This window comes from Pseudophryne corroboree, chromosome 3 (genome assembly GCF_028390025.1).
Source record: "Pseudophryne corroboree isolate aPseCor3 chromosome 3, aPseCor3.hap2, whole genome shotgun sequence".
Lineage (NCBI taxonomy): Eukaryota > Metazoa > Chordata > Amphibia > Anura > Myobatrachidae > Pseudophryne > Pseudophryne corroboree.
Genome location: NC_086446.1, coordinates 350,658,410 through 350,681,425, shown reverse-complemented (window position 1 = coordinate 350,681,425; position 23,016 = coordinate 350,658,410). Strand labels below are relative to the sequence as shown.

Here is a 23,016-nt window from a genome sequence, read left to right as displayed (position 1 = left end):
GGTATAATTAAACTGACTGTGATACTAATTAAGTCACCTGTGCTAAAGCTTGAAAATCCTTAGAACCTGGATCAGTGGCATCATGTGGGTGTCTATCACCCAGTATACCATATTGCCACAAATGGCACACGAGCACAGTGTGGAGGATAACTGCTTGGTGACACTAAAATAGCAGAACAAAGGTATTTTGGTGTCGTACCCTCAGATGGTGTCACCCGGTGTGCCCTGCTCCCCCCTAGTGAAGCTACTGACCTGAGAACAGAGTTTGGGAATCCCTGCACTAGGGTATAGCGTTACTGAGGCACCGCACTTTCATAACATTCTAGGAATGTAATATGTTGTACCCGGGTCGGTTCTAATTGGCAGCTATAACTTTGGCCTATAAGTTGTGCTGCCAGAGCTCCATTGCATTAGAACAAAATAAAGCCTAGTACTGCCTATTTCCAAAACCCATGACAAAAATATAAGTGACATCATCTGTAGACAGATCATTTTCATAAGAGAGCTACTGTATGTGCACTTTTGTTACATATTGGTATGCATAACTGCAAAAGGACCAGCGGAGTGGGGGGTGGTGAGGAGGCTGGGGGGTATGGGAGATAGAGAAGTCCGCCTATCCTATTCACTAGAAGCAGTGTCCTTTTCAATGAGTTCTTCCATTAAAAAGTACTTGCATTAAAGAGATAAGGTGATATACTGTATTTAAATATACCAAATTTGTCCCAAATGACTAGCTGCAGTGAGCATTGGAATTGTCACACCTAAAAACACCCAATAATTATTCTTTATTACAGTATGAGTGCAGCTGCTGTCATCTGCCCCAGTTGTGGAAGTTAGGAAAAACTGCAAATATGAGCAAATGTAGATAATTTCTACAGAAATGTACCTAGCACGTTTCCATGCATTGCCAGTGACGCTAAAAGGCAGATTCTGAGTCAGACGCAAAGTGGTTGTAGCTGCGGGCAGCCATCAGAGCAACCTTATGCTAATTCCGTAGGATTAATGCGGTAGGGGGGAGTCTGCAGAAACCATGCAACCCACTGATTTTACACCAGCCACATTGCTAGTGTCGGCACTTTCACCTGCCTAAATCTAGGTGCAACAGATCTGTCAGAAACGGGCTTCCCTTCCCTATATACATGACTTACATAGAGCAACTGATATACAACCATGACACTCCCACAAGAAGGTGCGGCTCCTGCGCTCGCATTGTTGCCGTCCCACAACACCTAATTTAACAGAAAGACGGGTCTGTCCGCGTTCTGTATGCCTCAGAAAAGGAAGAACATACAGAAAAGTGTAAATACTGTATGTATCTGCGCATGCGCTGTATCCAAGATATTGCCATTTGCTTCCGTACAGATCCGCCCAACTCATAATCAGCCTCTATATGTGTGTCCATAAAACAATGCCTTCTCTGGTGTATATATTAGCGGAGTATCATCATTCTCTTTTTCTTTTGTGCATATTCTCATTAAGGGACCAACATATCACCCCCCGAATCTGAGGATGCGAATGTGCTGTGATAACATCGTCCCAATCCGCACTGCGATAATTGTTGATTGGTGGTGTAAGTGCACAGTATAATTGGAGAGATGAGACTGAAAGGCGGCCTACACACATTAAGATTATCTGTCCAATCTTGCTGGTTGGAACAACAATCTGGAAATGTATGGCATGCCGGGATCCTGGCGGTAATAGAATGCCAGCAGGAGGCGAGTGCAGCGAAGCTTATTGCGGGCTTGGTGGCTCACTGCGCTCACCACAGGTTCTATTCCCACTCTATGGGTGTTGTGGACACCCACAAGTGGGAATAGCCCCTATTAGCCGGGATTCCTTCTGCCGGCAATGTAACCACATCCCCTCTGATCAGCATAGATCTTATTCAAAGGTATTACTCCACATTTAAGTCTGGGTAGTAGGACTGCAGGTAGCCACAGGAATAAAACTGTGTGGGCCAAGCTTTGGCATTTTTTCTGAAGAGATTATTATTATTTTTTATTATAATTATTATTATTATTATTATTATGATTATACTGAAAGGCTACCTACTTTATCTGTAAGCTTTAAATGTTCATGATTAGCATTTCCCCAGCCACCACACGCTGGACCTACTAGCTCATGCAGATCGGCCTGTATTACCTGTTTTTTCAGTTCTGTCCAGGATTGGGGACTGCGTCTGGAGAGCTGGTAATTTTTATAGAGCTGAGCCCCATACTGTAAAAAATAAGAATTTACTTACCGATAATTCTATTTCTCGGAGTCCGTAGTGGATGCTGGGGTTCCTGAAAGGACCATGGGGAATAGCGGCTCCGCAGGAGACAGGGCACAAAAAAGTAAAGCTTTACTAGGTCAGGTGGTGTGCACTGGCTCCTCCCCCTATGACCCTCCTCCAGACTCCAGTTAGGTACTGTGCCCGGACGAGCATACACAATAAGGGAGGCATTTTGAATCCCGGGTAAGACTCATACCAGCCACACCAATCACACCGTACAACTTGTGATCTAAACCCAGTTAACAGTATGATAACAGAAAGGGCCTCTTAAAGATGGCTCCTTAACAATAACCCGAATTAGTTAACAATAACTATGTACAAGTATTGCAGATAATCCGCACTTGGGATGGGCGCCCAGCATCCACTACGGACTCCGAGAAATAGAATTATCGGTAAGTAAATTCTTATTTTCTCTATCGTCCTAAGTGGATGCTGGGGTTCCTGAAAGGACCATGGGGATTATACCAAAGCTCCCAAACGGGCGGGAGAGTGCGGATGACTCTGCAGCACCGAATGAGAGAACTCCAGGTCCTCCTTTGCCAGGGTATCAAATTTGTAAAATTTTACAAACGTGTTCTCCCCCGACCACGTAGCTGCTCAGCAGAGTTGTAATGCCGAGACCCCTCGGGCAGCCGCCCAAGATGAGCCCACCTTCCTTGTGGAGTGGGCTTTTACAGTTTTAGGCTGTGGCAGGCCTGCCACAGAATGTGCAAGTTGAATTGTGTTACAAATCCAACGAGCAATCGACTGCTTAGAAGCAGGTGCGCCCAACTTGTTGGGTGCATACAATATAAACAGCGAGTCAGATTTTCTGACTCCAGCCGTCCTTGAAATGTATATTTTTAAGGCTCTGACAACGTCCAACAACTTGGAGTCCTCCAAGTCGCTAGTGGCCGCAGGCACCACAATAGGTTGGTTCAGATGAAATGCTGATACCACTTTAGGGAGAAAATGCGGACGAGTCCGCAGTTCTGCCCTATCCGAATGGAAGATTAGATAAGGACTTTTATAAGATAAAGCCGCCAATTCAGATACTCTCCTGGCAGAGGCCAGGGCTAGTAACATAGTCACTTTCAATGTGAGATATTTCAAATCCACCTTTTTCAATGGTTCAAACCAATGGGATTTGAGGAAATCTAAAACTACATTTAGATCCCACGGTGCCACCGGAGGCACCACAGGAGGCTGTATATGCAGTACTCCCTTGACAAAAGTCTGGACCTCAGGGACAGAGGCCAATTCTTTTTGGAAGAATATTGACAGGGCCGAAATTTGAACCTTAATGGATCCCAATTTGAGACCCATAGATAATCCTGATTGCAGGAAATGTAGGAAACGACCCAGTTGGAATTCCTCCGTCGGAACACTCCGATCCTCGCACCACGCTACATATTTTCGCCAAATGCGGTGATAATGTTTCACGGTGACTTCCTTCCGTGCCTTAATCAAGGTAGGAATGACTTCTTCTGGAATGCCTTTCCCTTTTAGGATCTGGCGTTCAACCGCCATGCCGTCAAACGCAGCCGCGGTAAGTCTTGAAAAAGACAGGGACCCTGCTGTAGCAGGTCCCTTCTCAGAGGTAGAGGCCACGGTTCGTCCGTGAGCATCTCTTGAAGTTCCGGATACCAAGTCCTTCTCGGCCAATCCGGAACCACTAGTATTGTTCTTACTCTTCTTTGCCGTATGATCTTCAATACCTTTGGTATGAGCGGCAGAGGAGGAAACACATACACTGACTGGTACACCCAAAGAGTTACCAGTGCGTCCACAGCTATTGCCTGTGGATCTCTTGACCTGGCGCAATATTTGTCCAGTTTCTTGTTGAGGCGAGACGCCATCATGTCTACAATTGGTCTTTCCCAACGGTCTATTAACATGTTGAAGACTTCTGGATGTAGACCCCACTCTCCCGGATGAAGATCGTGTCTGCTGAGGAAGTCTGCTTCCCAGTTGTCCACGCCCGGGATGAACACTGCTGACAGTGCTATCACGTGATTCTCCGCCCAGCGAAGAATCTTGGCAGCTTCTGCCATTGCACTCCTGCTTCTTGTGCCGCCCTGCCTGTTTACATGGGCGACCGCCGTGATGTTGTCCGACTGAATCAACACCGGCTTTCCTTTCAGGAGAAGTTCCGCCTGGCTTAGAGCATTGTAGATTGCTCTTAGTTCCAGAATGTTTATGTGAAGAGACTTTTCCAGACTCGTCCATACTCCCTGGAAGTTTCTTCCTTGTGTGACTGCTCCCCAGCCTCTCAGGCTGGCGTCCGTGGTCACCAGGATCCAATCCTGAATGCCGAATCTGCGGCCTTCTAATAGGTGAGCCTTCTGCAACCACTACAGAAGTGACACCCTTGTCTTTGGTGACAGGGTTATTCGCAGGTGCATCTGCAGATGCGACCCTGACCATTTGTCCAACAGATCCCTTTGGAATATTCTTGCATGGAATCTGCCGAATGGAATTGCTTCGTAAGAAGCCACCATTTTTCCCAGGACTCTTGTGCATTGATGTACTGACACCTTTCCTGGTTTTAGGAGGTTCCTGACCAGATCGGATAACTCCTTGGCTTTTTCCTCTGGAAGGAAAACCTTTTTCTGAACCGTGTCCAGAATCATTCCTAGGAACAGCAGACGAGTTGTCGGGATTAAATGGGATTTTGGAATATTCAGAATCCACCCGTGTTGTCTTAGCACCTCTTGAGATAGTGCTAAAGCTGTCTCCAGCTGTTCTCTGGACCTTGCCCTTATTAGGAGATCGTCCAAGTATGGGATAACTAATACGCCTTTTCTTCGAAGAAGAATCATCATCTCGGCCATTACCTTGGTAAAGACCCGAGGCGCCGTGGACAATCCGAACGGCAGCGTCTGAAACTGATAGTGACAGTTTTGAACAATGAAACTGAGGTACCCCTGGTGTGCGGGGTAAATCGGAACGTGTAGATACGCATCCTTGATGTCCAAGGATACCATAAAGTCCCCTTCTTCCAGGTTCGCTATCACTGCTCTGAGTGACTCCATCTTGAACTTGAACTTTTTTATGTAGAGGTTCAAGGACTTCAGATTTAGAATAGGCCTTACCGAGCCATCCGGCTTCGGTACCACAAATAGAGTGGAATAATACCCCTTTCCTTGTTGTAATAGGGGTACTTTGACTATCACCTGCTGAGCGTACAGCTTGTGAATGGCTTCCAACACCCTCTCCCTTTCGGAAGAGACGGTTGGTAAAGCAGACTTCAGGAAACGATGAGGAGGATCCGTCTCTAATTCCAACCTGTACCCCTGAGATATTATCTGCAGGATCCAGGGGTCTACCTGCGAGTGAGCCCACTGCGCGCTGTAATTTTTGAGACGGCCGCCCACTGTCCCCGAGTCCGCTTGAGAGGCCCCAGCGTCATGCTGAGGTTTTTGCAGGAGCCGGGGAGGGCTTCTGTTCCTGGGAAGGAGCTGCCTGTTGGTGTCTCTTCCCTCTTCCTCTGCCTCGTGGCAGGTACGACAAACCCTTTGCTCTCTTATTTTTGTAGGAGCGAAAAGGCTGCGGTTGAAAGGTCGGTGCCTTTCTCTGTTGGGGAGTGACTTGAGGTAAAAAAGTGGATTTCCCGGCAGTAGCCGTGGCCACCAAGTCTGATAGACCAACTCCAAATAACTCCTCCCCTTTATACGGCAAAACCTCCATGTGACGTTTTGAATCCGCATCGCCTGTCCACTGTCGTGTCCATAAGGCTCTTCTGGCTGAAATGGACATAGCACTCACCTGAGATGCCAGTGTGCAAATATCCCTCTGTGCATCACGCATATAGATAAATGCATCCTTTATTTGTTCTAACGACAGTAAAACATTGTCCCTATCTAGGGTATCAATATTTTCAATCAGGGATTCTGACCAAACTACTCCAGCACTGCACATCCAGGCAGTTGCTATAGCTGGTCGTAGTATAACACCTGCATGTGTGTATATATTCTTTTGAATAACTTCCATCTTTCTATCTGATGGATCCTTAAGTGCGGCCGTCTCAGGAGAGGGTAACGCCACTTGTTTAGATAAGCGTGTGAGCGCCTTGTCCACCTTAGGGGGTGTTTCCCAGCGCGCCCTAACCTCTGGCGGGAAAGGGTATAATGCCAATAACTTTTTTGAAATTATCAACTTTTTATCAGGAGCAACCCACGCTTCATCACACACGTCATTTAATTCTTCTGATTCAGGAAAAACTGTTTGTAGTTTTTTCACACCATACATAATACCCTGTTTTACGGTATCTGTAGTATCAGCTAAATGTAACGTCTCCTTCATTGCCAAAATCATATAACGTGTGGCCCTACTGGAAAATACGTTTGAATTTCTACCGTCGTCACTGGAATCAGTGCCTGTGTCTGGGTCTGTGTCGACCGACTGAGGCAAAGGGCGTTTTACAGCCCCTGACGGTGTTTGAGGCGCCTGGACAGGCATTAATTGATTGTCCGGCCGCCTCATGTCCTCAACTGACTGTTTAAGGGAAGATAAACCATCACGTAATTCCACAAATAAAGGCATCCATTCTGGTGTCGACCCCCTGGGGGGTGACATCTGCATATTTGGCAATTGCTCCGCCTCCACACCAATATCGTCCTCATACATGTCGACACCCCGTACCGACACACACCGCAAACTCACAGGGAATGCTCTAATGAAGACAGGACCCACTAGCCCTTTTGGGGAGACAGAGGGAGAGTCTGCCAGCACACACCACAAAGCGCTATATATACAAGGGATATCCTTATATTAAGTGCTCCCTTATAGCTGCTTTAATATATAATATATATATATATAGCCATTAATGTGCCCCCCCTCTCTGTTTTACCCTGTTTCTGTAGTGCAGTGCAGGGGAGAGACCTGGGAGCCGTCCTGACCAGCGGAGCTGTGACAGAAAATGGCGCCGTGTGCTGAGGAGATAGGCCCCGCCCCTTTTTCGGCGGGTTCTTCTCCCGCTATTTTTCCAGTCAGGCAGGGGTTAAATATCTCCATATAGCCCCTATGGGCTATATGTGAGGTATTTTTAGCCTTGTATAAGGTTTATATTTGCCTCTCAGAGCGCCCCCCCCCAGCGCTCTGCACCCTCAGTGACTGCCCAGTGAAGTGTGCTGAGAGGAAAATGGCGCACAGCTGCAGTGCTGTGCGCTACCTTATGAAGACTGAGGAGTCTTCAGCCGCCGGTTTCCGGACCTCTTCACGCTTCAGCATCTGCAAGGGGGTCGGCGGCGCGGCTCCGGGACCGGACTCCACGGCTGGGCCTGTGTTCGATCCCTCTGGAGCTAATGGTGTCCAGTAGCCAAGCAGCAAATCCACTCTGCATGCAGGTGAGTTTACTACTTTCCCCCTAAGTCCCACGTTGCAGTGATCCTGTTGCCAGCAGGACTCACTGTAAAGAAAAAAACCTAAACTAAACTTTCTCTAAGCAGCTCTTTAGGAGAGCCACCTAGATTGCACCCTTCTCGTTCGGGCACAAAATCTAACTGGAGTCTGGAGGAGGGTCATAGGGGGAGGAGCCAGTGCACACCACCTGACCTAGTAAAGCTTTACTTTTTTGTGCCCTGTCTCCTGCGGAGCCGCTATTCCCCATGGTCCTTTCAGGAACCCCAGCATCCACTTAGGACGATAGAGAAAGAGAGGAAAAGGCGAAACAAACAGTGAGAATCTATATTGCACTGTCTATATAAGTAAGGCGTTGTTCAGAGCAATAGAAGACTTGGGGACAGATGTATTAACCTGGAGACGGCATAAGGAAGTGATAAACCAGTGATATGTGCAAGGTGATAAATGCACCAGCCAATCAGCTCCTAACTGTTAATTTACATATTAGAGCGGATTGGCTGCTGCCTTTATCACCTTGCACATATCACTGGTTTATCACTTCCTTATGCCTTCTCCAGGTTAATACATCTGCCCATTGGTTCCAGGTTCACCTTAAACAGACGAATTGCAGTAAGCCAGCAGGTGCGGGATTGCTCATCCTCACTGGACAAAATCTTCAGCCCTTTTGTGCCGCTCCGCATTTTGTAAGGCTGGAAAGAGTCAGTAAACTGAATGACTAAAACACTAAGGACTGAGAAAGACTGTGCTAAGAACGCACACATATAAAGAAGGCTCTAAGGATCTTTGTACAGCACATACCTTCAAACAGAACCCAAATTCCGTGGGGGCACTATAGAGCTTCTTGCCTTGTGTCAAGCAATAAGCGTTGGATTCATTCACATCAGCAAAATACTGTAAATGGCGAGGGTCCTAAAAAGTGTTAGATTGCATTATGAGAAAGGTTTTATCAAATAGATGTACAGCATGTGAGCATCATGCAGTTCATAAGTGTTTAGAAGAATGTTCTTTTATTTTATTTAAATGATGTAAAATAATTATGTACACTAATTTATTTATTAACAGCTACTTATATAACACCAGCATATTCCATTGCACTTTACAATTGGGAACAAAGAGTAATAAAACAAGACTGAGTAGTAACAGAAAGACATAGAGGTAAGAGGGCCGTGCTTGTAAGTTTACAATCTAATAAAACATTTATGGATATTATATGTATAATGGTGCATCAAAGAAATTGCAATATCATTATTTAATAAAACAAGGGCTTAGCAGTGTCCTGCCATTCTCTATGTATCCTTATGCCGTGACTGTAGAAATAATAAGAATTTACTCACCGGTAATTCTATTTCTCGTAGTCCGTAGTGGATGCTGGGAACTCCGTAAGGACCATGGGGAATAGCGGACTCCGAAGGAGGATGGGCACTCTAGAAAGATTTCAGACTACCTGGTGTGCACTGGCTCCTCCCACTATGACCCTCCTCCAAGCCTCAGTTAGGATACTGTGCCCGGACGAGCGTACACAATAAGGAAGGATTTTGAATCCCGGGTAAGACTCATACCAGCCACACCAATCACACCGTACAACTCGTGATATGAAACCCAGTTAACAGTATGAAACAACTGAGCCTCTCAACAGATGGCTCAACAATAACCCGATTTAGTTAACAATAACTATGTACAAGTATTGCAGATAAACCGCACTTGGGATGGGCGCCCAGCATCCACTACGGACTACGAGAAATAGAATTACCGGTGAGTAAATTCTTATTTTCTCTGACGTCCTAGTGGATGCTGGGAACTCCGTAAGGACCATGGGGATTATACCAAAGCTCCCAAACGGGCGGGAGAGTGCGGATGACTCTGCAACACCGAATGAGAGAACTCCAGGTCCTCCTCAGCCAGGGTATCAAATTTATAGAATTTTGCAAACGTGTTTGCCCCTGACCAAGTAGCAGCTCGGCAAAGTTGTAAAGCCGAGACCCCTCGGGCAGCCGCCCAAGATGAGCCCACCTTCCTTGTGGAATGGGCATTGACAGATTTTGGCTGTGGCAGGCCTGCCACAGAATGTGCAAGTTGAATTGTACTACAAATCCAACGAGCAATAGTCTGCTTAGCAGCAGGAGCACCCAGCTTGTTGGGTGCATATAGGATAAACAGCGAGTCAGATTTTCTGACTCCAGCCGTCCTGGAAACATATATTTTCAGGGCCCTGACCACGTCTAACAACTTGGAGTCCTCCAAGTCCCTAGTGGCCGCAGGCACCACAATAGGCTGGTTCAAATGAAACGCTGACACCACCTTAGGGAGAAACTGGGGACGAGTCCTCAATTCTGCCCTATCCATATGGAAAATCAGATAAGGGCTTTTATAAGACAAAGCCGCCAATTCTGATACTCGCCTGGCAGAAGCCAAGGCCAATAACATGACCACCTTCCACGTGAGATATTTCAGATCCACGGTTTTTAGTGGTTCAAACCAATGTGATTTTAAGAAACTCAACACCACGTTGAGATCCCAATGTGCCACTTTTCTTTCAGGATCCGGCGTTCAACCGCCATGCCGTCAAACGCAGCCGCGGTAAGTCTTGGAACAGACAGGGCCCCTGCTGTAGCAGGTCTTGTCTTAGCGGCAGAGGCCACGGGTCCTCTGAGATCATCTCTTGAAGTTCCGGGTACCATGTTCTTCTTGGCCAATCCGGAACCACGAGAATTGTGCTTACTCCTCGCTTTCTTATTATTCTCAATACCTTTAGTATGAGAGGCAGCGGAGGGAACACATAAACTGACTGGTACACCCACGGTGTCACCAGAGCGTCCACAGCTATCGCTTGAGGGTCTCTTGACCTGGCGCAATACCTCTCTAGTTTTTTGTTTAGGCGGGACGCCATCATATCCACCTGTGGACGACCCCACTGATGTACAATCATTTGGAAGACTTCTGGATGAAGTCCCCACTCTCCCGGGTGGAGGTCGTGTCTGCTGAGGAAGTCTGCTTCCCAGTTGTCCACTCCCGGAATGAACACTGCTGACAGTGCTAGTACATGATTTTCCGCCCATCGGAGAATTCTTGTGGCTTCTGTCATTGCCATCCTGCTTCTTGTGCCGCCCTGTCGATTCACATGGGCGACTGCCGTGATGTTGTCTGACTGGATCAGCACCGGCTGGTGTAGGAGCAGGGATTTTGCTTGACTTAGGGCATTGTAGATGGCCCTTAGTTCCAGAATATTTATGTGAAGGGAAGTCTCCTGACTTGTCCATAGTCCTTGGAAGTTTCTTCCCTTTGTGACTGCCCCCCAGCCTCGCAGGCTGGCATCCGTGGTCACCAGGACCCAGTCCTGAATGCCGAATCTGCGACCCTCCAGAAGATGAGCACTCTGCAGCCACCACAGAAGAGACACCCTGGTTCTTGCAGACAGGGTTATCAAGCGATGCATCTGAAGATGCGATCCGGACCACTTGTCCAACAGGTCCCACTGAAAGATTCTGGCATGGAACCTGCCGAATGGAATTGCTTCGTAAGAAGCTACTATCTTTCCCAAGACCCGCGTGCAGTGATGCACCGATACCTGTTTTGGTTTCAGGAGGTCTCTGACTAGAGAAGACAACTCCCTGGCTTTCTCCTCCGGGAGAAACACTTTTTTCTGGACTGTGTCCAGAATCATCCCCAGGAACAGTAGACGTGTCGTCGGGACCAGCTGTGACTTTGGGATATTCAGAATCCAGCCGTGCTGGTTTAGCACTTCCTGAGATAGTGCTACTCCCACCAACAACTGTTCTTTGGACCGTGCCTTTATTAGGAGATCGTCCAAGTACGGGATAATTAAAACTCCCTTTCTTCGAAGGAGTATCATCATTTCCGCCATAACCTTGGTAAATACCCTTGGTGCCGTGGAGAGTCCAAACGGCAGCATCTGGAATTGGTAATGGCAATCCTGTACCACAAATCTGAGGTACTCCTGGTGAGGATGGTAAATGGGGACATGCAGGTAAGCATCCTTGATGTCCAGGGAAACCATGTAATCCCCCTCGTCCAGGCTTGCAATAACCGCCCTGAGCGATTCCATCTTGAACTTGAATTTTTTTATGTACATGTTCAAGGATTTCAAATTTAAAATGGGTCTCACCGAACCGTCCGGCTTCGGTACCACAAATAGTGTGGAATAGTAACCCCAGCCTTGTTGAAGTAGGGGTACCTTGATTATCACCTGCTGGGAATACAGCTTGTGAATTGCCGCTAGCACCGCCTCCCTGTCTGAGGGAGCAATCGGCAAGGCAGATTTTAGGAACCGGTGGGGTGGAGCCGCCTCAAATTCCAGCATGTATCCCTGAGATACTACTTGAAGGATCCAGGGATCCACCTGTGAGCGAGCCCACTGATCGCTGACATTTCTGAGGCGGGCCCCCACCGTACCTGGCTCCACCTGTGGAGCCCCACCGTCATGCGGCGGACTTGGAAGAGGAAGCGGGGGAGGACTTTGGTTCCTGGGAACCTGCTGTCTGTTGCAGCCTTTTTCCCCTACCTCTGCCTCTAGACAGAAAAGACCAAGAAGGGTTGGTGATTCCGCACCAGTCTTACACAATTACACGTGTTTATATGGACCAGTATTCATATATACAGAGAAAATCTCTATTTAAAGTCTGGTGGTGCACCCAGAGTCAGAAAACAGTTTAAGAGAAAATGGGATACAGAAGACTCTTGTTTGGGTGCACTCTTGTTGAAATGATAATACTAAAACATAACGTTTATTAGACCTTATTAAAATAAAGTCAGTATTCACTCATTCTCCCCATGGAGTTGGTACAAAAAAAGAGACAAAGACAAAATATAGACAACACAAACATGTTAATGGAGTAAAGAATGTTTATATGGTATGTTCTGGTTTTGGTCTATGCCAATATAGACTGGCAAAAAAGATGTAGGTACAGTTGTCTTACATCTATTATGCCTTACCAGTACAAGCAATGCTTGTTTTAATGGGACCTGAAATAGGTCTTGCATGAATAGGTATCTAATACAACGGGAGATATATGTCCCATATATCCGCTGTTACATCTCATTATCTATTATTTAGAGTGCTCTGTCAACACATGATTTGTTTCCCTAACTGACATATTCACTCAAAAAGTGGCTTTGTGGGGGTACAAATTCTTATTTGATCCAATTCCTGCCTGAATTGCACCAGGGTTGGTCAAAGATTAGAAAGAAGAAGCAGTGGTGATCCTGCTGTTGGTATTGAGTTTGAAAAGAACAGCCTCAAATTACTATACTGGGTATTCTCAAGGGGTCACCCCATAGGTACTGACCCAGCCCATCACCGTTTTGCTTCAAGACTCTTTTTCTTCATAGTGATAATTTTGTGTGCGTAAACAGATCCCCCTCAGAATTGTATAATTGCTGTACATCACTAACCCATGAAAAAGGATTTTACACATTCCCAGGGCTAATACAATTTTTTCAATTGATTAATAGGATATTGTACGTCTCCCATATTTCCGCATATAAATTGAATTGTGGATGGTGTATCTCTGTCTGACATAGCTCTATATGCTGTAAACTATATGTGGACAAGGGCAGGGGCGTACTCGCAATAGTCTATGTAGCAACTGCAGAAAACAATAATTGCATCAGCTGTGAATTTGAATGATGTATCGCATCCTCTTCTTCTTCTCCAATTCGCTTTTTCACTCTTTGTCTTACTTCGTGGACTCTCATCTATGATTCCTAGATGTATCTGGGTCTAACGTAGACAGCAGATCCACACTTTTTCTCTAATCTACTTAATAGGTGCACTCTCATTGGTGAGTGGGACACCTCGGCTACGTGTTACTATCATACCTCACCGCTAGAGCCCAATCTCGTCCGATCTTGGAAGCAAAACGGTGATGGGCTGGGTCAGTACCTATGGGGTGACCCCTTGAGAATACCCAGTATAGTAATTTGAGGCTGTTCTTTTCAAACTCAATACCAACAGCAGGATCACCACTGCTTCTTCTTTCTAATCTTTGACCAACCCTGGTGCAATTCAGGCAGGAATTGGATCAAATAAGAATTTGTACCCCCACAAAGCCACTTTCTGAGTGAATATGTCAGTTAGGGAAACAAATCATGTGTTGACAGAGCACTCTAAATAATAGATAATGAGATGTAACAGCGGATATATGGGACATATATCTCCCGTTGTATTAGATACCTATTCATGCAAGACCTATTTCAGGTCCCATTAAAACAAGCATTGCTTGTACTGGTAAGGCATAATAGATGTAAGACAACTGTACCTACATCTTTTTTGCCAGTCTATATTGGCATAGACCAAAACCAGAACATACCATATAAACATTCTTTACTCCATTAACATGTTTGTGTTGTCTATATTTTGTCTTTGTCTCTTTTTTTGTACCAACTCCATGGGGAGAATGAGTGAATACTGACTTTATTTTAATAAGGTCTAATAAACGTTATGTTTTAGTACTATCATTTCAACAAGAGTGCACCCAAACAAGAGTCTTCTGTATCCCATTTTCTCTAGACAGAAAAGACCCTCCTTTTCCACGCTTGCTTTTCTGGGTCCGAAAGGACTGAACCTGATAAAATGGCGCCTTCTTAGGCTGTGAGGGAACATGGGGTAAAAATGCTGACTTCCCAGACGTTGCTGTGGAAACTAGGTCGGAGAGACCATCCCCAAATAATTCCTCCCCTTTATAAGGCAAAACTTCCATGTGCCTCTTGGAATCTGCATCTCCCATCCACTGACGAGTCCATAAGCATCTCCTAGCAGAGATAGACAATGCACTTACTTTAGATGCCAGCCGGCAAATTTCCCTCTGTGCATCTCTCATATATAAGACTGAGTCTTTTATATGGTCAATCGTTAGCAGAATAGTGTCTCTGTCTAGTGTGTCAATATTTTCTGACAGTTTTTCTGACCATGCAGCGGCAGCACTGCACATCCAAGCTGACGCAATAGCTGGTCTAAGTATAATGCCTGAGTGTGTGTATACAGACTTCAGGATTGCCTCCTGCTTTCTATCAGCAGGCTCCTTAAGGGCGGCCGTATCCTGAGAGGGTAGTGCCACCTTTTTTGACAAACGTGTGAGCGCTTTATCCACCCTAGGTAGTGTTTCCCAACGTGACCTATCCTCTGGCGGGAAAGGGAACGCCATTAGTACCTTCTTAGGAATTACAAATTTTTTATCAGGGAAAAGCCACGCTTCTTCACACACTTCATTTAGTTCATCTGATGGGGGAAAAACTACGGGTAGTTTTTTCTCCCCAAACATAATACCCTTTTTTGTGGTACCTGGATGTAAATCAGAAATGTTTAACACCTCTTTCATTGCCTCAATCATGCAGTGAATGGCCCTGACAGGCATTAGGTTTGACTCATCGTCGTCGACACTGTTATCAGTATCCGTGTCGACATCCGGGTCTGCAAACTGAGGTAGCGGGCGTTTTAGAGCCCCTGACGACCCCTGAGGCACCTGGACAGGCACGAGCTGAGATCCCGGCTGTCCCACATTTGGCATGTCGTCAAATTTCTTATGTAAAGAATCTATACGTGCACTCATTTCTTTCCAGAAGTTCATCCACTCGGGTGTCTGCCCCGCAGGGGGTGACGTCCCTTCAAAATGCATCTGCTCCGCCTCCACCTCATTATCCTCATCAAACATGTCGACACAGCCGTACCGACACACCCCACACACACAGGGAATGCTCAACAGAGGACAGGACCCACAAAAAGCCATTTGGGGGGACAGAGTGAGAGTATGCCAGCACACACCAGAGCGCTATATATATACAGGGACTAACTGAGTTATGTCCCTAATAGCTGCTTTTCATATAATAGATGTATATATACTGCCAAATTTAATGCCCCCCCTCTCTTTTCCCTCTTACTGTTACTGTATATTGCAGGGAAGAGCCAGGGAGCTTCCTTCCAGCCGAGCTGTGAGGGAAAAATGGCGCCAGTGTGCTGAGGAGATAGGCTCCGCCCCTTTTTCGCGGCCTATTCTCCCGCTTTTTATGGAATTCTGGCAGGGGTATTTACCTCATATATAGCCTCTGGGGCTATATACTGAGGTATTTTAGCCAACCAAGGTGTTATTATTGCTGCCTCAGGGCGCCCCCCCCCCCAGCGCCCTGCACCCTCAGTGTGAAGTGTGAGAGGAGCAATGGCGCACAGCTGCAGTGCTGTGCGCTACCTTGGTGAAGACAGAGTCTTCATGCCGCCGATTTTCCGGACCATCTTCTTGCTTCTGGCTCTGTAAGGGGGACGGCGGCGCGGCTCCGGGACCGAACACCAAGGACTAGGCCTGCGGTCGATCCCTCTGGAGCTAATGGTGTCCAGTAGCCTAAGAAGCCCAATCCGGCTGCAAGCAGGCGAGTTCGCTTCTTCTCCCCTTAGTCCCTCGCTGCAGTGAGCCTGTTGCCAGCAGGTCTCACTGAAAATAAAAAACCTAAGTCTATTCTTTCTAAGAGCTCAGGAGAGCCCCTAGTGTGCATCCAACCTCGGCCGGGCACGAATTCTAACTGAGGCTTGGAGGAGGGTCATAGTGGGAGGAGCCAGTGCACACCAGGTAGTCTGAAATCTTTCTAGAGTGCCCAGCCTCCTTCGGAGCCCGCTATTCCCCATGGTCCTTACGGAGTTCCCACTAGGACGTCAGAGAAATGATGCATCAACTGCTGCCAGCAGAAGACCCACAGCAAAGCAATAATTAGAAGAGGAGGTTGCCCAGAAAATTCAGCACTTTACAATTACTAACGTGTCATACTTGTCAAGGGCTAACTTCTAATTGCTAATTTTTCAGACAATCATCTAAATGGTACAGTTGTCAGATCCACCCTTTTACCAATATACTCTAAGCCAGTGGTTCTCAAACTCGGTCCTCAGGACCCCACACAGTGCATGTTTTGCAGGTAACCCAGCAGGTGCACAGGTGTATTAATTAATCACTGACACATTTTAAAAGGTCCACAGGTGGAGTTAATTATGTCACTTGTGATTCTGTGAGGAGACCTGCAAAACATGCACCGTGTGGGGTCCTGAGGACCGAGTTTGAGAACCTGTGCTCTAAGCTATGATAGCTCCTGTGCCCAGCACCAATACAATGAAGATGTTTGCACTGATTCCGGAGACAGAGCAATCCCTGTCAGCATTCAATCTACTCTTGATTCGACCCAATGGAGAAATTATAGATTATTTGTAGGTAAGGCTATGTTGATAACTTGATATTTATTGTGTAACATTCAACGTATTGTGCTGAATAGTGGAGCGAAAGGACTGAATGGGACTGTAGAGCAGACATTCCCAACCACGGTCCTCAAGGCACACTAACAGTGCAGGTTTTAGTGCTATCCAGGCTTCAGCACAGGTGACTTAAGTAGTAGCTCAGTTATTTTGATTTAACCATCTGTGCTCAAGCCTGGATATCACTAAAACCTGCACTGTTGGTGTGCCTTGAGGACCGTGGATGGGAATGCCTGCTGTAGAGGGTTAAACTCCTCAGACTGGGGGCGGACCTGGGAAAACAGCAGTGTCTTTTATCCTATGGGTCCAGTGGGTAGGGGTTATCCCTGATCTGTATCAGGGACCTGGTAGTCTGGGTCAACCTCTTTTCTAGAAGCTTTTCCCTGCCTCCCACCATTTTTTGTTTTCTCTGATACTGGTTTACTTGTTTTGAGGTGGTCGGCGGTTACGGTGGTGGGAAAGAATGGATTATTACCTGTTTTTGTTTTTAAGTTTGCTAATAGGTTTGGGTGCGCTCACCTTCGATGACTGTTAAAACATCGGCTGGATCACCCTAATGGGGCAGCCTCACCACCTGGACGGGTGGGTAGTCAAGTGAAGATTGAGTGGATAACTTTGTTTGGTGTTTTAGTTTTCCTTTGCTGGGTTTGTACAGAGAATTGGTGTGGCCTGGGTAAGAATGTTACTGCCTTTCTTTCTTGCCACCATACTCATAATTTCTTTGCTCTACTTTATTAGGTATATTAGGTTGCTACTTATAAATAAACTAGGTGATTCATTGCGCCATACAGGCGCTCTTCACACCGTCGTAAGGGGCAAAGCACCCTTAACCCTTGCATGCCCTTGTGGCATGCAATATTTGTATTATATGGAGTATTACCGCCAATCATAATTGTGTGAGTGGTTAAATATTGCACGGACAAAGGGCCTGCGATGGTTAAGGGGCCATAGCCCCTTGCAACGGTGTGAACAGCACACGCAGGGCCTGATGAATCACCTAGTAGGTGCTGTGGTTGGGGGGAGTGGCGGGAGCGGGGGAGACGCAGATGGGGGAGGGGTCCGGGGGTGCCGCAGATGGGGGAGGGGCGGTTGCGCAGGTGGGGCTGGTGCGGTGGTGGCGCAGTTGGGGGGCAGGAGCCACCGCGGGTGGGGGAGGAGCGGTTGCAGGGGTGTCGCGGGTGGGGGAGGGGCGGGTGAGTGCTGTCTACTTCCCTGTAATGCGGCGCGTTGGGACACCAGCACTAGTAATAGTGACTGGCTGGTAGAACTGACTGACTCGCTAAATCAATGTAAAAGGTGAGAGTGCTGTGCAGTGTCAGTGACACTGCCAGTAGCGGATCTTGCCACGGGCAAGCAGTACTTTTGCCCGGGGCGCCGCCTTCCAGAGGGCGCAGGGCGCCATCCGGAGGGCGCTGCACCAGGGCAAGATCCGCTGCTGCTGTGCCCCCCGCTGCCGCTGGCCGCTGTGAAGGGAAACTAGACGCGTACCCTTCGTGGAGAGGTCCTTTACTGTGCGATGCGCGATGACGTCATCGCGCACCGCACATCATTTCAGTCTGTACAGGGGGCGTAAATGACCACGCCCCCTGTACGGAGCCAGGCCCCCTATTGCCGCCCGGGGCGCACAGAGCCCCAGAACCGGCCCTGGACACTGCACACCCACTGCACAGCACTGTCACCTTTTACATTGATTCAGCATCCAGACATTACCCTCCACGATATCACCCTCTCTATCCATTACATTAGCCATCTCGGGGCTTCCAGGCCGGCAGCCCAGGTGGTGTGTTTCGATGTCGGGGCTTCTGGGGATCTGGGCGCGGCTGTGGCTGGGAGGCACTTCTGTGACATGAGAGGGCTCTGAAAGCCTTCCGCTGCGCAGCTTTCATACACATCTATGCCGGTGGCCACAGCAGCTTTTGTTCCACGTGCGCCGCGGCTAGGGAGTGGGGATTGTTGATGCCGGAGGGAGCAGGTGGACTGGCAGCAGGACATAGGGGGTCATTCCGACCTGATCGCTAACAGGCTACTTTTAGCACTGCTGCGATCAGGTAGTCGCTGCCTACAGAGGAGGGGGGAATCGCTGTGCAGGGCTGCAAACGCTTGTGCAGAGAGCTGCACAAACAAAAGTTTGTGCAGTCTCTGTACAGCTCAGGACTTACTCACTCGCTGCGATCATCCAGGACGGAGCCGACGTCAGGATCCCTCCCTGGAAACGGCTGGGCATGTCTGCATTCGGACGGACACTCCCTGAAAACGGTCAGTTGACGCCTCCAGGAGGCCTCTTCCTGTCAATCTTCTTGTGTTCGCCGCTGCAAACGCTTTCTTCGTTATTCTCATCGCTGCCCGGTGACGCCCGGCAGTGACACGCCTGCACATGGTCACCCACGCGCATGCGCAGTTCTGACCTGTTCGAGCGGCTGTGAAAAAGTGCAATGTGCGAATGGGTCGGAATGACCCCCATAAGTCGCTGCAATAAAAAAAAAAATTTTCCCATATCTACAGCGCAGAGAGTTGCTGCAGATGCAGTGGCATACCCTCCAGCTGTACCTTTTTGGCAGGTACAGGACCTTTTTTTTATGGTCTGTACAGATTTTTGGCTCTCCAAACTACCATTGAAAGTATTTTCGAATTTGTACCAATTTTTAGGTGTAAATTGTTGGAGGATATGTTGCTGCAGATGCAGTGGGCCTATTTTGGGGTGTGGACCTGGAGCTGCAGCTTCATCAACCCCATTGTTAATCCTGCTCTGAGAACACACAGCAGCCAAAGGGCAGACACTCCCATTGCATGTAACCTGTGTGGGAGAGCGTTTCTCGCCCAATCAGGTGTGGACTGGTTGTGATAGACCTGCTGCTAACCCAATGAGAGCTCCTAGCCACGCCCAGCGTTATACACACTGACACAGAGTCACAGATCTGGGCTATTATATAGGAGATAGCCGTCAAGTTTTCTGCCAAATTCACGTTTCCGAGTCTTTATTTTAGATGTTAAGTTTATTTGTGTGTCACTGGTTACGTTTAACTGGACGGCCCTCAGCCATTAAGGGGTTTAATATTGGTGAGATATTGCTGTACTTTCTGCTGTAAAGTAAAATATCATTAGATACTGACACTACAGATTATTATGAGAAAATAGGATTTAAATTACCTACTGGTAAATCCTTTTCTCTTAGTCCGTAGAGGATGCTGGGGTCCATTTTAGTACCATGGGGTATATACGGTTCTGCAGGAGCCTTCGGCACTTTAAGACTTTTCAACAGTGTGAACTGGCTCCTCCCTCTATGCCCCTCCTCCAGACCTCAGTATAGGAACTATGCCCGAGGAGATGGACAACTTTGAGAGTAGAATTTACATTAAACTAGTGGCGAGATTCACACCAGCTCACACCATACGAAAAACATGTCGCCTAACATGGCCTTTAACATAACCCATGCTAACGTGCATGCATAACGTAACAGCAACTGCTGTAAAACATCTAAACACATGAGAATCTGTGTAAAAAGACAAAATGTAATTTGCAGGAAAAATGAGCACTGGGCAGGCGCCCAGCATCCTCTACGGACTACGAGAAAAGGATTTACCGGTAGGTAATTAAAATCCTATTTTCTCTTACGTCCTAGAGGATGCTGGGGTCCATTTTAGTACCATGGGGATGTACCAAAGCTCCCAGTACGGGCGGGAAAGTGCTATTGTTCCTGCAGAACTGACTGACCAAACTGAAGGTAGTCAGCAGCCAAGGTGTCAAACCTGTAAAACTTAGCAAACGTGTTTGCCCCTGACCAAGTAGCTGCTTGGTAAATTTGCAACGCTGAGACACCCCGGGCAGCCGCCCAGGAAGAACCCACTTTCCTTGTAGAGTGGGCCTTTACCGAACTCGGTAACAGCAATCCTGCCGTGGAATAAGCGTGCTGAATGGTACCTCTGATCCAGCGCGCAATAGTCTGCTTAGAAGCAGGACTCCCAATCTTGTTGGGGTCATAGAGGACAAACAAAGATTCTGTTTTCCTTATTCGAGCCGTTCTTGCAACATAAGTCCTCAACGCTCTGACGACATCCAAGGACTTTGAAACGGCTGAGGTGTCAGAAGCCACTGGCACCACCACAGGTTGGTTGATATGGAAATAAGACACAACCTTTGGAAGAAAATGCTGACACGTCCGCAGTTCAGCTCTATCTTCATGAAAAATCATATAAGGACTCTTGTGTGACAGAGCCCCTAATTCAGACACTCGTCTGCCTGAGGCCAAGGCCAACAGCATGACCACTTTCTAAGTGAGAAACTTCAACTCTACCTCTTGTAGAGGCTCAAACCAGTCCGATTTAAGGAACTGCAACACCACATTAAGATCCCATGGCGCCGCAGGAGGCACAAAGGGAGGTTGGATGCGCAGAACCCCCTTCACAAAAGTCTGGACCTCAGGAAGGGAAGCCAACTGTTTCTGAAAGAAAATGGACAAGGCTGAAATTTGGACCTTGATAGACCCTAATCTCAAGCCAGCATCCACACCCACCTGTAGAAATAGGAGAAGACATCCTAATTTAAACTCCACCGCAGGAGACTTCTTGGATTCACACCAAGATACATATTTTCTCCAAATGTGATGTTAATGTTTGGACGTTACCCCTTTCCTGGACAGAATAAGTGTGGGAATGACTTCATTGGGAATACCCTTACGGGCTAGGATCTGGCACTCAACAGCCATGCCGTCAAACGCAGCCGCGGTAAGTCTTGATAAACAAACGGCCCCTGCTGAAGCAGGTCCTCGCAAAGAGGAAGAGGCTGAGGATCTTCCAGTAATAATTCCTGAAGATCTGGATACCAAGCCCTCCTTGGCCAGTCTGGAGCAATGAGAATTGCTTGAACCCTTGTTCTTCTGATGATCTTGATAACTTTTGGTATTAGTGGAAGTGGAGGGAACAGATACACCGACTGATACACCAACTGGGTCACCAGTGCATCCACTGCTATTGCTTGTGGGTCTCTTGACCTGGAACAATATTTCTGAAGCTTCTTGTTGAGACGTGATGCCATAATTTCTACTTGAGGAACGCACCAATGATCTGCTACCCCAGCAAAGTCTTCTGGGTGAAGGCCCCATTCTCCTGGATGGAGATTGTGTCTGCTGAGGAAGTCTGCTTCCCAGTTGTACACTCCCGGAATGAAAATTGCCGACAGAGCTTTTGCATGTCTTTCTGCCTAGAGGAGTATCTTTGTCACCTCTGCCATTGCCGCTCTGCTTTTTGTTCCACCCTGGCGGTTTATCTAAGCTACTGCTGTTACACTGTCTGACTGGATCTGTATGGGATGACCTTGAAGAAAGTGTGCCGCTTGATGAAGGCTGTTGTACACAGCTCTCAATTCCAGAATGTTTATGTGAAGGTGTACTTCTTGACTTGACCATTGTCCTTGGAAGCTTTCCCCTTGCATGACTGCTCCCCAACCTCGGAGGCTTGCATTTGTGGTCACCAGGATCCAAGTCTGAATCCCGAACCTGCGTCCCTCCAGGAGGTGAGTACTTTGAAGCCACCACAAGAGTGAAATACTGGCTTTTGTTGACAGGATTATCCTCCTGAGCATGTGTAGGTGCGATCCGGACCAATTGTCCAGTAGGTCCCATTGGAACACCCTGGCATGGAATCGGCCAAGTTGTAGAGCCTCGTAGGCCGCTACCATCTTCCCCAGCAGGCGGCTGCACTAATGAATCGATACGCGTGCTGGTTTTAAAAAACTTGTTTGACCATCCCCTGGATCTCCAGAGCCTTTTCCACCGGTAGGAATACTTTCTGTGCTTCCGTGTCCAATATCATTCCCAGAAATGATAACCTCATTGTGGGTTCCAATTGTGATTTTAGAAGGTTTATGATCCAACCGTGCTGTTGAAGCACCGTCAGGGAAAGTGCAATGTTCTGCACTAGTTTCTCCCTGAATCTCGCTTTTATGAGGAGATCGTCCAAGTATGGGATGACTTTGACTCCTTTCTTGCGAAGAAGGACCATCATCTCCGCCATCACCTTGGTGAATATTCTCGGAGCCGTGGAGAGCCCGAAAGGCAATGTTTGGAACTGGTAGTGGCAGTCCTGCGCTGCAAACCTCAGGTATGCCTGATGTGGCGGGTAGATGGGAACATGTAAATAAGCATCTTTGATGTCCATCG

At 47.5% G+C, this 23,016-nt stretch overlaps 1 protein-coding gene and 1 pseudogene across 8 annotated transcripts in view; one reads left to right on the top strand and one right to left on the bottom strand.

The window, feature by feature from the left end:
* The window catches only part of GRB7 (growth factor receptor bound protein 7), a 254,847-nt gene that overhangs the window by 8,186 nt on the left and 223,645 nt on the right, over window positions 1-23,016 (bottom strand). For all 8 annotated transcript variants that reach the window (XM_063959742.1, XM_063959748.1, XM_063959749.1 and 5 more), the window contains 3 exons: window positions 8,417-8,527; window positions 8,209-8,307; window positions 2,143-2,217 (listed from right to left, as the gene is read on the bottom strand). In XM_063959742.1, the coding sequence (XP_063815812.1) occupies window positions 2,143-2,217; window positions 8,209-8,307; window positions 8,417-8,527 (285 nt within the window). The remainder of the gene's footprint in view (window positions 1-2,142; window positions 2,218-8,208; window positions 8,308-8,416; window positions 8,528-23,016) is intronic.
* LOC134897326 (5S ribosomal RNA) lies at window positions 13,440-13,557 on the top strand (annotated as a pseudogene).